Source organism: Amblyomma mixtum, chromosome 5 (genome assembly GCF_055824585.1).
Source record: "Amblyomma mixtum isolate Tamu chromosome 5, ASM5582458v1, whole genome shotgun sequence".
Taxonomy (NCBI): domain Eukaryota; kingdom Metazoa; phylum Arthropoda; class Arachnida; order Ixodida; family Ixodidae; genus Amblyomma; species Amblyomma mixtum.
Window position 1 is genome coordinate 116,169,226 of NC_143016.1, and position 13,450 is coordinate 116,182,675.

The following is a 13,450-nucleotide window of genomic DNA, read 5'->3' on the forward strand; positions in this document are numbered from 1 at the left end:
AGCAAAAAAAAATTCACATTAAGTAGAGTGGATTTCTAACTCCAGATATTAGGTCATCGTAATGATTGAGAAAGGGAAGAAGATCTCAAGAAACCGTTGGCAAAAAGAGCTCCTGGTAGCACTAAAAGATATAGGAAAACATGAATAATTTCATTACAGCACAGAAAAAAGACACATTACTCCTGACCGGATTGCCGCTGAAGACGCTGATATTTTCAAAACATATCTTTACAACATTACACTAGGACTAGCTCACTGTAAACTTCATGAGACATGCGATGTTGTTCGCCCGTTAATACGTTGAACGTTTAGCCATAAACATATCAAAGTTACTACAGTGCAAAACATATTAGCTCATATAACTGCCACCAAAGCGAGTTCGCACGGTGGTACTAAAGGTGCACTGAAGAGGAATCTGAACTCGTCTTTTTGCCGCCGAAACTCGATCTACACGTTCTGAGCATTCTCAGAAACTTCGATTTATTGCCCTGTGTGGCTGATTTTTCTTATTAAATCGAATTAACGTCCGGCTCCCGCCTTTTTTTTTTTTAATTCTCCCTCGTACGGTAGGCGGAGTCGACCAACGCGTGGAGTGCCTTGCAGCCAGCTCCGTGGAGGCTTTGCTTTCGCTTTATTTTCTTTTTAGGTTTCCGTGAATAAATAGTTTCATTCGCAGATAATATAGCCGCGAAATAAGCCCGCAGAAACAAAAATACGCGCGGACTATTTGCTTCTATGGACTACTACGTATTACTCCGCCGATGGCAGAGCGGCAAGCCGCCGCGGGACTGGCTGAAAGGCACTCCACGCGTTGGTCGACTCCGCCCACCGTACGAGAGAGAAAAAAAAGGCGGGAGCCGGATGTTAATTCGATTTAATTAGGAAAATCAGTCACACAGGGCAATAAATCGATGTTTCTAAGAATGCTCGGAACGTGAAGATTGAGTTCCCGCGGCAAAAAGACGAGTTCAGATTCCTCTTCAGTGCACCTTTAAGGCCCTAAGGAATAACGACCTGCTCTGTCCTGTGCTTGCAGCCAGCCGTATTCAATTGTGGTATAGAGCATGGTGCATAGACCAAGCTGCTGAAGGCTGCAAAAGTATATCCTATATATAAAAGTGGTGATGTTAAAGAATCTGGCAACTATTGACCAATTCCGGCTCTGCTTGTCAATAATACTGCACTTAATTCAATTAGAAGAGTACCTTAATCCAAAGAACATTCTCACTCAATCTCACCACGCCGTCTGAAACTGTCACTCCTCGTTATCAGCAGGATTTGTTACGAAATATAAATGCATTACTTCACAGTGATAAAGTTGCCATAGTAAAATTTCGAGACCTCAAGAGGGCTTTCGACACAGTTATTCATTCGATACTCCTAAAGAAACTTGAATAAAATGGATTCAGGGACAATGCTCTGGTCTTGTTTTCTAGCTACCTATGTAACCGACAGCGGTACGTTAGAATTAATTGCTTATGTCTTTAGTTTGTTCTGTTATAATCGGTGCGCCTCACGGATCCGTTCTCGGAACTATTTTATTTTCACTACATGTTAAAGATTTCCCCTCAAGTCTTGCGTCTGCCGAAGCAGTCATGTAAGTACGCTGATTATGCCGCACTATTTTTAAAAGGCTAATGAATACGTGGTATAATGCACACTTTTATTACAGAATTGATTCGCGTTTTATCTTGGTTTCCAGCATTAAACGTACACCATAGTGAACCTCTACAAATATATCTTGATGAGAGGTCTCTGGACAGTACACTAGGCAGTAAATTCAACTGGAAGCTACACATTATACAACATTTTCTAAGCTAGTGTGAGCGTGCTATGGTGTCTTAAAGGCGAGGGCATGTTTTGATCTTTCTGTATTAAAAATTTACATCTCTATTTTTCGTTTTTCTATCATGTACTGGTGCGAATCATTGGCTTATACATTTAAAATATATTTCGACCCAGTGGTGAGAATAATTACGTTTTCAGGTCCGTTACTATTATGCAGTCACTTATTTGTAAGGTGAAAATACTTTTCACGTTATGCCCCAAAATGAAAGTCGCCTTTTTAGTCAATTCATTAATGTATTCGTTAGAATCACTCTTTATTACTCAGTATGTTTGTGATTCCTTCTCGTAGTACTAGAAATGCCACTGACCTATACTTTAATTTAACAGTTACCAGAAACACATACGGCCAACAGCAGTTCCTGTATCACAGCACAAAAGTATGGATCGCCTTACCAATGGAAGTAACAACCAATATGAGTAACAAGAAATGTGTTCTCCACAAAAAAGGTTCTGTCTTTCAAAGACCATGCAGTTAAGAATGTAGGACTGTCACTGCTTTGCTGTTGTTTTGTAAGCCAATTGTATTAATCGCAAATTTCGTTTCGCTATTATTCAGTTCTCTGGTCTGAGTGGTGCTGCACAGAGGCGTGTATACCTTATTGGCATACACTAGCTTCAGCGTTTGGTCGCACAGTGTTTCGCTCATGTTTTTGTTGAAGTTTCATGATGACATAAAATCCATTACTCCCTGGGATTACCTAATCCATTATTTCGTTTTTTTTCTGGGAAGCGTAACATTTTCAGCGCATCGGTTCTGCATTCCATTTCTTCTAATTTTCATGTGTAATTCCTTTTCAATCATCTGCAGGAAAAACAAATATTGGTTGCGATGAATACCGGCTTTGCACGTAAGTTTTAAAATATTTAGTTTAAGAACCTAGTCAGTCTCGAATAAAACGCGCACAAGCATTCTCGTATACCATCAATTTCTGCTCAGCACTGATATGGTCATGTCCTCCAAAAAATAAAAACAAAAGATGCCTCACAACTGGCCCTTGATAGACGAGCAAGGTGTCAACTTCTAACATCTGAGCACTAATCGTCATCCTTTGTAAATATTTAATATCAACAGAACCTTGATCCAAGCTATTAATTTATGATCAATGTTGACGCACGAGAACGTATCTCATAATCAAGTATTAGTTGCATGCCGAATGCATTCTTGAGATCGAAAAACAAGCAATGAGCAAAATATCTTTTGTCCAACGAACAGGCTATATTCTGAAACAGTTTCGCTAATTATGTGGCACAGAAAAGTCATGTGCGATACCCCGACTGTTTGCTGTTCATTTAAAAGAATTTGTGAAGATAATGGAGAACATCGCTGAACAGTACGTGCAGCCCAAATTTGCAAAATGGCATCGTGTTGGACGCATAGCTATAATTTTAGGCTAAATTTCGTGCTCCCGATTTAGGAATGGCTCAACGTACGCGTTGTTTCATTAATCAGTTCAATTACTTCCGTCATGCGGCTTCGAACAAAAGGGGTAGAGATATGTCGCCGAAAGCATTGAACTTCCATCGCATGGGAAATTGAACACTCCTCGAAGGAGCACGTCTCCATACAGCAATCCGAGTCAACATCTTCCCTAGCTGTACTCCGTTTTACTGAATGGTCACTAACAAACGACAAAATAAAAAGCAGAAGATAAGCTTTCATGACCAGGGCCTTGCAAACGATTCACTACAATGCTTTGTAACGCACTGTATTGTATATGAGATACAAGGGAGAGGAAAACAAATCAACAATACCTTCGCTGTTCAAATCAAGACCATGCCACATAGGACAACGGAAGTCTTTCTCGCTTGGCCGCATATCGAAACAAGATTTCAGAGTGAACTCTCACTACTTCTCCAGTAGTAAATCGTCTTTTGCCATCGCGACTGCTAAATATACGTGCAAAAGCATTTATCGGGTTCGCTTCAGCCTTTTGCATCACCCATCCTGCCGGAAGCAATCCGGACGATCTTATCAACAGCAGGTTTTCCTCACCGTTCGGAGAATATACAGGTAAAACGATTGGAGGGATTTTAGCTTCATAGAAGTGAAACATTGGTATGTAACATTTCGTTTAGAAATACGGCCTACGGGATGCCAGTCTGTATACTCTTGGACAATGGGTCTTTGCCAAGACTTCCATCATGCAACCAGATCCGAGCACAACAGGCTGTCCTTTACTCAGCTTGTTCCACAAGTGAACGCCGTAGCTGCCGTTTATCGCTTTTAAGACCGTCGATGCCGCACTGGGAAAAAACAAGTCGCGCCACTGGCTGTACGAAACCGGCATGAACGTCGACCTGCCGAGGAAATTGACGCGCTGAGACAACCAGGGGTCCAAAGGAAGCTTCGACGCTAGCTCTGGACCACACGTGGCCCACACATAGGGATTATAGACGAGCGCGCACGTCTCCATGATCGCTCCAAGAACTGGATGGCGTGCGCTAAAGAATAGTACAGCGTTGTTAACCTCGCCTTGCCGCTTATCGGACTGGTATACTAAACTGTTTCTTATCCCTGCCAATGGCTTCATAACGATCACGTCAGTATCCAGATAGACGCCGCCGCGTTTCCAGAGCACTGCATAACGAAGGAAGTCACTGAGGTGCGTGGTCTTGAAAGGACTTTTATGAACTGTTCCTCTGGCGTACAAGCCAGCCAGGGGAGTTTCTGCAAGCTCTTCTCTAACGTTAAGCTGCGCTGATTGGAAGTTATGCAGCCTGGAGAGGATTTTGTAATACGGGCAGCTGGCGTTAGTGATGTTTCCCATCGTGAGAAGATTCACTGTGTGGCCGCTGTTGTACCGGCAGGCGGACTCGATGCTGCAGGCCTCTCTGGGGGTGAGGTTCCGCCGGTAGGAAGTTTCAAGAAACCATATGTTATGGTTGCCCATGTTCACCAGTCCTGGAAAGAAATGAAATGGAAACGTATAAATAATTAAGGAGATAAATAATTGCATGTCTACTTAAATGCTGCATGTGTCAGCCTTTGCAATACGTGCATTCCTAGCCTTTTGCAGGGACTTTGCAGCTGCACAATTGCAGATATAAATACCAATATTAAAAGTGCATTACAGTTTTGCAATGCCAATGGCCAATGTGATTCTTTAAAGGGACACTGAGGAGAAATTGAAGTTGGCTTGTATCGACAGAATACCACCTCCTGATTACAAAAACGCCACTCATATTGAGAACAAAGCTTTTGCAACGTAGAATAGAACAAGAACCAAAATACAGGTATCGCCGCCACAGGCCAAACTCGCAAGTACAAGCGGGATGACATCATAGGACAAAACAGTGTTGCTAGAACCCTTGCACTGGGACACGAGAAGCCATGAATCACTGAGGCGCAGCCAATGCATGCGCAAATCTCCTTGAGGTCACCAGATGGCGCCACGTACCCGGCAGCTACGCGAGCGCCTGCAGCATCGGGACCATTCAGCGCCTGCTCACCGGCGGTAGGCGGCCTCCCGGTATTCCGCTAACGGTTACAAGGTACATGGTATGCTAAAGGTGTCTATTTGCGATAACTTCGTTGACGACTTCGAGAACGGGATCCATCGTAACGCTGGCAAAACGCCGGTGCAAATGTAAACGAAGCGACGGTAACGACGGCCGCAATAGCCGATAGATGCCTTCAACGTGCGGCCGGCGGTAGCTTTCATTTCGGCTGCGGCTAGGCCGCTCTGCTGGCTGACAGAAATCACGGAGTCTGAGTTGCGTCATGTGCACGTCATGTTTGACGTCACTTAGTCCTGTGTCGTGATAAGAGAATCCCAAGTTTGAATCAGAGCGGCGGGAAAAACTTTTTCAACTTCGAATCCAAATTTCATAGAAATAAATGCATCTTTCGCTGCCGGCCAAGTCGCAACAAAGCCATGAAATGCCGAACTATCGGATTTTGCTATAAAAAAAAATATTAATAGAGCTCTCTTCACTGTACCTTTCAAACCGATACAAGGGCTTCAGGGCGTTCTTCTCGAACGCAGATGACTGTTGCAAGTGCCACACCAACGAGACTGCCGATGGATGAAAAAACTTTATTAGCAAGCGATTTTGTACCTTTCAAGACCTTAGGGCTACCCGCACAGCCCTCACATTACGCGCATGTGTCCAGGCCACGCAGGGTCATGGCACTCGCACCCCTATTCACACACTGAAGTTGCGTGTCCGGGTCTTACGACTCAAGGAGGGCCTCCCATTCCTCCTATGTTCCGATGGTGGGCTGTCCCTGCGGAGGAGATTTGTTGGGAGTGTGATAGGCGGGAGTGAGGAGGGAGGTAGAGTCGACGGGCAAGGCGTGCTTGTTCTGTGAGTTCTGAGAATGTGTGCGCCCGTTTCATCGAGAAATCCCGGCTGGGGTCGCCATTTGCCAGGCAAATAAGTCCTAGGGCTGTCTTATCGGCGGCCTTAATTTCGGGATTGCCAGAGTAAGCCGATACCCACACGGACTCAATACGCCTAGAAGAATTTTGTGTGCACATTCTCAATAACTGCAAAGCAGGGGGATGAACGTGCCCTCGGGCGAAGTCAAGAGTACCGAGGCGTGTTTTCCGCGCCTTTGGGTTTTAGGCAGCGTAATTTATCGAAGCCATGATCGTTTCTACCACTTTCCGGACAAATAACGGTGTGCGCTTTTAGATACTTTTTACCTCACGTTGTCGCACCTTTACTGACGCTGGCGCATAGTCCCAATACAAAGGATTCTTTGCGCGGTGTCACAACATCATTCACAGACGCCTGAGGTCACAGTGCTCCATTGCGCTCGTAACACAAGGTCGTGTGAAAGCACCCTGTTGATACTGATCGGAAGGTTTAACAGCCACATATTCAGGGGATAGAGCTACCCGAGGAGGGAGGCTTTGTAGACCGGGACCGAGCGAACCACTTATATTTGAGGTGTACGTCAGGGGCCACATAGCGCTATCTCTACAACGAATCGAGCACAAGTTTCAGCACACATTCTCCTGCCTTTTTTTATTTATTTGTATGGCAGTGCTTTCTGAGGAAGCATCGCAGGGAATCCTTCATAGGATTATCAGTTTATGGCCCTCATTAGCAAATTCTACCCGTATCACGGCCATTTATCAATGATTGTGCAATGACTCAACAAGTGCGACTTCCATACAGTTTGCGGGGTAGTGGAATTGCCTGATAAGAATTCAAGTGCTTATTTACATTATGGCAGGATATTTTGGGTGGCTTGAAGCTTGGTTCGCGTCTAAATTATAACTAATTGGCCTAACTGTTCACCGCTGCACTGCCTGTAAGTTTGGAAGGGGTGGAGCGGCAAACTTCGCCACCCTGCGTGCGAAAGAGCAAGTTCGGACTGGTGACCGGCAACAGAGGCCAAGTCTGATTCGCCGATCGCCGGAGGCATAAGGCGGAGACGATTTCAGTAAAAAACACTTTTAAATACCGTCACTTGGTCAGGCACGAGACAATCTATAAGATCACAGCTACGATCGCAACATACGCGTTAATATATGAGGAAGAAGAACAGGGATAATGAATTTAAAACACAGCTTGCGATAAAAAACACTACACAAATGATTAAGACGAGAAACAGCTAGCGACAGGACAAAGAAGACAGTTCAAGATAGTGGGGAGAAACAGTGGCTTAGCTGCGGAGTAGAAAGGTCCGCTCGAGGGTATTGTCGGGCTGCGGAGCTCGTTACGGGGCTTATGGGGTGTTACGGATACCGGTGAACTTGGGCCAGCGGCCACACATCTTTGGGGCCGCCGCCACCGCTCTCTACGTGTCAGACCACTGCCTAGTGTCGCTTTCCGACCCCTTCGCTGGCTGACATCACTCATGTCCCCACGGATCGATTTCTTCAGGAAAACTGCTTGGACCGCGATATGCAGATATGCATTAGTTCGGTCATTCGCACCCCAGCTTCGCAATCCGTCCTGTAATTGGTGACTTCAACCTGGTGGTAAGTGAGCAACCTATTACCAGCATTCAGGTCGTCCGCGATTCTACCCCCCCCCCCCCTGAACCGAAGAGACAGTCAGGATCGAGCGCCCAACACGCTCCTAACCCTTATGTGTGCCCACCCGTAGCCCGTACGAAACTTAATATTAGGCCTTCATCACTGGAAACTAGGATTTTGGTTTTAAAAATTTCGTGATCGCCTCAGAAATGAAGATTATTTTATTCTTCCGGCAGCACACCGGTGATCTCACGTCCGGTGGTAATTGGTAGAACAATTCGTCATAGTGCTTGGAACAAGAAAAAGGACAAACCGGAAGTCAGTCCTCAAGCAACAGACGTTTGATGCCTACTTTCCTCTTCATCGCTTTTGAGCTACCTCCCTACTTTAGAGCACGCTCGATTCTCCCCATATTAAATTTTTTGATGTCGGCTACCTTGCGCTTACTGATTAAATTTCATAGATTTGCCAGTTCAATACTCTGTGGGGAAAGACTACTTTATGCTATCTCGAGCATTATAACTAACGATGTTCGAAATTTTCCGGAGTCCTCCACAACGGCATCCCGCCAAGCCTTAGTCGCTTCGGGATGTTAAACGTCACAAACCATCAACCTACTCTACCCCTCACATTGGGCTCAGGAAGGGTGTTAAGGATTGCATCACGGAACAATATCTTTCTACAGAAGAATCGAACTGTCAGGGAGATAGTAGAAGCATTTTTAATTCGCAATACTGGCGACATTTGCGTTAGCACACACTCTATGGCGTTAAGGTGGAGCTGCGGACTTCAGGCAGCGTTTGGTACACTTGCCTTTAATGACGCTTTCGTTGTACCACTTGTGGTTGAAGTATGAGAGCCCACCTGTGCTCCTTGCAATACCTGAAAGTAAAATGGTTTATTTTAATCAACGCCTAATTTTTCTAACTAGCAAAAAAAAGTATTGTGTATCTGTAAGCCGCATCCAGCCTATTTTTCATGACAGCTGCGTAGTGCAAACGTAGGCTTGCTGGAATGTACTTAACCACAGGCAAATAGGAAACATCGAGTTTTGTTTTCCCTCAGGTAGGCCGTGCAATTAAATTCATACGGTTGAATAACAAGTTTTACGTTACCCACCCTCTATCCACTTCGAAGACGAATTAATAATGTAGAGCTGGTACATATATGAAAGTACTGAAAAAAATTGCCGACGATTACGTTACTTCCTAATGCGAAATTTCAGAGCAGCACATCAGCTGTTCCAGCTTTTCGATAGATTGAGGCAACGAATTCGAGGAAGACATCTGTGTACAATTACACACAATTTGTTATTTTTTACACATATTCCTTCCTCAAGAAACACTCCGCGAACAGTTCTTGATTGTCATGAAGGAAGATTTGTGATCGGAGAAATAGATAAATATATGTTCCACTTGCTGCACAAATGCCTGGTTCTCAAAGAAGAGTTCTATGCAAGTATTTCGCGAGGTTGTCAAAGCCCTGGGAGGCCTTGCGAGCGAGAGGAATGGGTTGTTCTCCCACTTGACTGGTAAGGAATTCCTGTTTGTTTGTTTTCATATCTACATTAAAGTTCCCACCCACCCTACCACCCTGGCAGGTGGCAGTTAATGGTTGATCGCGAGATTTCGCTGACCGTTGTCAGCGCTAACGCATACAGCCCACATATCTCTATCATCACCCCACGTACCCATAGGCGTGATTCAGGCGTCCACTGTCCTAGGGAGCCAGTTAAGCATATTTCCTGACCTTAAAATGATTCACAACAGCGCTACGGAACGAGGACAGAAGGAACACGAAAAACACAGGATTATTAAGCATGAACCAACTAGCCCACACCAGAATCCTCTTAGAACTTAAAATGATCGGAGTGTAAAACGTTGTCAACGCCAACGCCAATGCACAGAACGAACGCCGAAGGCCTATGGCTTTAGCGCCGCATTTCTGGCACAACGTTGTCAATGTCAACGCATGCAACGCACATCTGTCACTACCGCCACGCCAGATAGCTTAAAGCACGTTTGAGGTGTCCACTGTTCTAAGAGGGCACTCATGCGCCTTCCCTCTAGTTCAGGTATCCACCCAGATGTGTGAGACAGATAGTGCGCCATTTCCTTTACACAAAAACCAATTCACCACTTTTGCCCTCTTCTTTCCAAGCTCCCGCTCCATTGGTTTCGAAGCTTAAAGGGTGTCCACTGCTGGTTACAATGGGCAACGGCGACGGCGACGCCGCGATACGCAGAAACGGGCGCCAAGGAGCTTCGCTCTAAAACAATTTCGGCACATTACTGTATCCATCACAAAATAAAATGGTTTGGCTGTTATTGTAGTGAGCACGTCATAGAGACAGCAGCGCCCTTAAAGGGCAACTGAAGCGGTTTTAGAATTCTATGAGTTTAAGGTTGCCGAATGTGCGAAATGTGCTGGTAAAGCCTACGAAATCGTTTTGCTCTAGCATTTCAAATGGTGGCGTAATGACCGAATAAAGTCTTCGTCGGTGTTCAGGCTTCTCTGAAGTGTATAGCGATGGGCAGAGGCCCCGATAATGACGTAACGTATGACAGCACTACGTTTCCAGCGAATAAAGGGTTATTCCATGGAAGAAGACCGACGCCATTGAAGGTGACGCTCACAATGCATTGTTTGGCGCCATCTGACGACGCACAGCAGCATGCAGGCGTAAGCAGCGGACATCTGAAGTTTCGGCGATAATGACGTCATTGCCGAGTTTCCTCGCACTCCTCCAACGTAATGAGGAGAAGCCTGAACATCGTCGCGGTTTTAATCGACGATTATGTCACCATTTTAAACGCTGGTGCAAAAATGCTTTGCATGGTTCATCTAGAAGCTTTATAGATTCGAATTCTTGAATAACCTCGAATTATCAAAAAACCGTTTCAGCTTCCCTTTAAGGCACCGTGCGTTTGCGAAACGCTTGTATGCGGGAGTCAAGCATCATGCTGTTATGATGAAAAGAACCTAAAGATTAGGCGATGGTTTATCATGGCTAAGCGCGCAGTATCGTGCAGTAGGGCAAGTTACGACTTGCACTTAAGGCCCTAACGTATTAAAAGCATTGGACCCGAAGGCCGCTATTACCGCACTCGCGGTAATAGCGGGCGTTCTACGTCTGCCGCTCTGAGTGAGGGTGGCGCTGGTGAACACTCAAGGTTCACTTACACCACACATAAACACCCTTTCAAATCAGCAGTTTGTACAACCACCGCCGTAGCTCAGTTGGTAGTGCACTGTACACGAAATTGGGTTGTCGTTGGTTCGGATCGCACCAGCGGCATGTGGTTGCTTTTTGTTCTTCTTTTGTTTACCTCTTATTGATAAAAACTACAAAATTAATAACGGAATCCCAATTGCTCCTTGGTTTCGGTGGTTGTTGGCTTTTCGTCATGCATGCCCTAACGAGCACCTTTTTTTTCCCTTCACATGTACGCTTAATGGTCATTCATTTGTAAGTTGTTCATCTTTAGGCAGTGAAATTGGCCGAAATTTCATTTAAAGTTCGAATGCGTCGCGAACTACACTGCACACAATTACAAAAATGGATAGGCTGATTTTTATACTCTGTTCTTACCAGCTTCAGAGGTATTCATTATAAGGTCCATTTAAAATTACTAGCTCAGCCTTGCATCTCATACGATGGTATATCTTCTTTATTTTTCCTCAGATGAACAGTTTCTACTGAACAACTAGGAGACATTTCTTTTGCGCGAAAACTTTTCAGCCACTGAAAATAACTGCTTCCTAACCATTAACTTTCTAGCACAATTCCTAATCACTGACTACAGGTACATATCTACGCACATCCTCTCCCTCTTTAGTGAAATGAAATTCACCTCCCGTTCCTTCAGAAAGTTACTTTGGGCCGTCCCTCAAAGATATCCTGACTACGTGCCTGGTTAACGAAGTGTTCAAAATACCAGCCAGTTTATCAAAAACCAACATTCTAAACGTAGCGAGAGCCGAATTTCCAGCCTCGAATTATCGCTTAGATTCTTATGAAAAAAGATTTTTCTGTGTCGAAACCGAAGGTTCATGTTGTTGTAGAATTGGAAGTTTTTCTTTCCGCGTAAAAAAACAAACAAACATGAGTGGTCGATATTCACTACCAGCCTTTCGCGTAGCCTTGATTTCATGGGAGGGAAACTTAGGCAAATGAATGGGCTGAATATTCCTTGTTACTCTTTTCGAAGCGAAGGCGATGCGTGCCTGTTGCCGCATACACTATTGTTTACCGGGTACGCCGTTAAGTGCACCTCATGCAATAATCGGCGTCGGCCGCATTAAAGACCACTAATTTTCATATTTAGTTTTCATTCGTTTCTTATTCGAAAGCAGCCGTCATGAGGCCAAAGTGGCTAAAATTTAAACGCCTGCCCAAAACGAGAGCGGAATAGAACGTTTTGCCATTTACAAAAAATTGCAATCAATAAGGCGTGCGACGCGGGGCGTTGGGGCTTAACACTGCTTAGCTACAGCTTGCGTACTAACGGAAAGTCTGCCGCTCTGCGAAACGTTCACCAAGCGAAAAGGAATGCACTCACTCCAGCTCTTCTTCCAGTTGACATTTCGCAATATCGTCAGGTGACAACCCAAAAAGAAGAGGGCAGCGGAAGCTGTGAAGAAGGCAACTTTGCGGCGGTTGCTGGCAGTCATCTTTCCCTCGTGGCACCGCTTTTTCCAATGTGCCGGCGAAGTGCTGTCGGCAGTCGTATTCAGAATAGAAACGAACACCTGCGGGGCATATCGCTTCAGCCGGCAGTGTTTTCGTAGCAGCTGGAACTTAAGTCTCTGCTGTGCTAACACTTACTAATAGCTAAAAAAAGAGAGACAGAACAACCCCCGCTTAGAATAGGAGCATTGTGCACTCAAACTGCGACGTTCGGCAGTGACAACAGAGGGAAAGGTCTCGTCGTGATACATGCTCTGAAAGGCGTCATACGAGGAATGGCTAACAGCGTTGACAGAGCACATCTTTTTGGGACTTCATAACGAAAGTTTCTGCGCAGTACCAAGCTATTTACAAGATGGAAGAATGATGCTATAATGAGAAACCGGGACATCTTCGCACGATCATGGAACACAATCCGCACTTTATGTGCACGGCTTGGATGAGTTGACCACAATCCGCACATAGTACGTTACTGGCTTTCTAGTGTGCAATGAATCCTTATATCTAGTGGTCGCTCCTTCATCTTATTAATATAGGATTTGCAATAAATACCTTTTCTTGTGACTCGCTTAGTAATCAGCGCCTCGCTCCGCTACTCTGTCTTTGTGCTTTCGCCAGCTTATAAGCGTATGAATATTTCTTTAATATCTCTGCGCTCATGCATTGTTTTTTCAATTGTTCACTAAATAATTTCGCACCTTATCGGAACCAGTGCTCCGCTGACTGCATAGTGGAAACTGATGGACAGCGCAGATATCGACAGGTGCTTTAAACTGTACTGCGCCATGTAATTATAGTCCGCATCATTACTGTGCCTGCTGGCAAATAGTTTTCATGCCTTGATATATTAAGAAAGCATGGTGCTGTCTTTCTAATAAGGAGGCAGGTGATTCCCGGGAACTTGCTTGCGCACGATTCCATTGGTAGGAAGGCAGCTGCTCCATTCTTGAGATTTACCACAAGCTTTTGAAATTGGGTT

The 13,450-nt window shown here is 44.9% G+C and overlaps 1 protein-coding gene across 1 annotated transcript; it reads right to left on the bottom strand.

Moving 5' to 3' along the window:
* Window positions 1-925: 925 nt before the first annotated feature.
* On the bottom strand, window positions 926-12,680 carry LOC149343418 (lactosylceramide 4-alpha-galactosyltransferase-like). The gene is made up of 3 exons (XM_089545907.1): window positions 12,344-12,680; window positions 8,595-8,663; window positions 926-4,750 (listed from the first exon to the last, which is right to left on the bottom strand). The coding sequence occupies exons 1-3, from the start codon at window positions 12,453-12,455 to the stop codon at window positions 3,921-3,923; spliced, it is 1,011 nt and encodes a 336-aa protein (XP_089402033.1). The 5' UTR covers window positions 12,456-12,680; the 3' UTR covers window positions 926-3,920.
* Window positions 12,681-13,450: the final 770 nt, after the last annotated feature.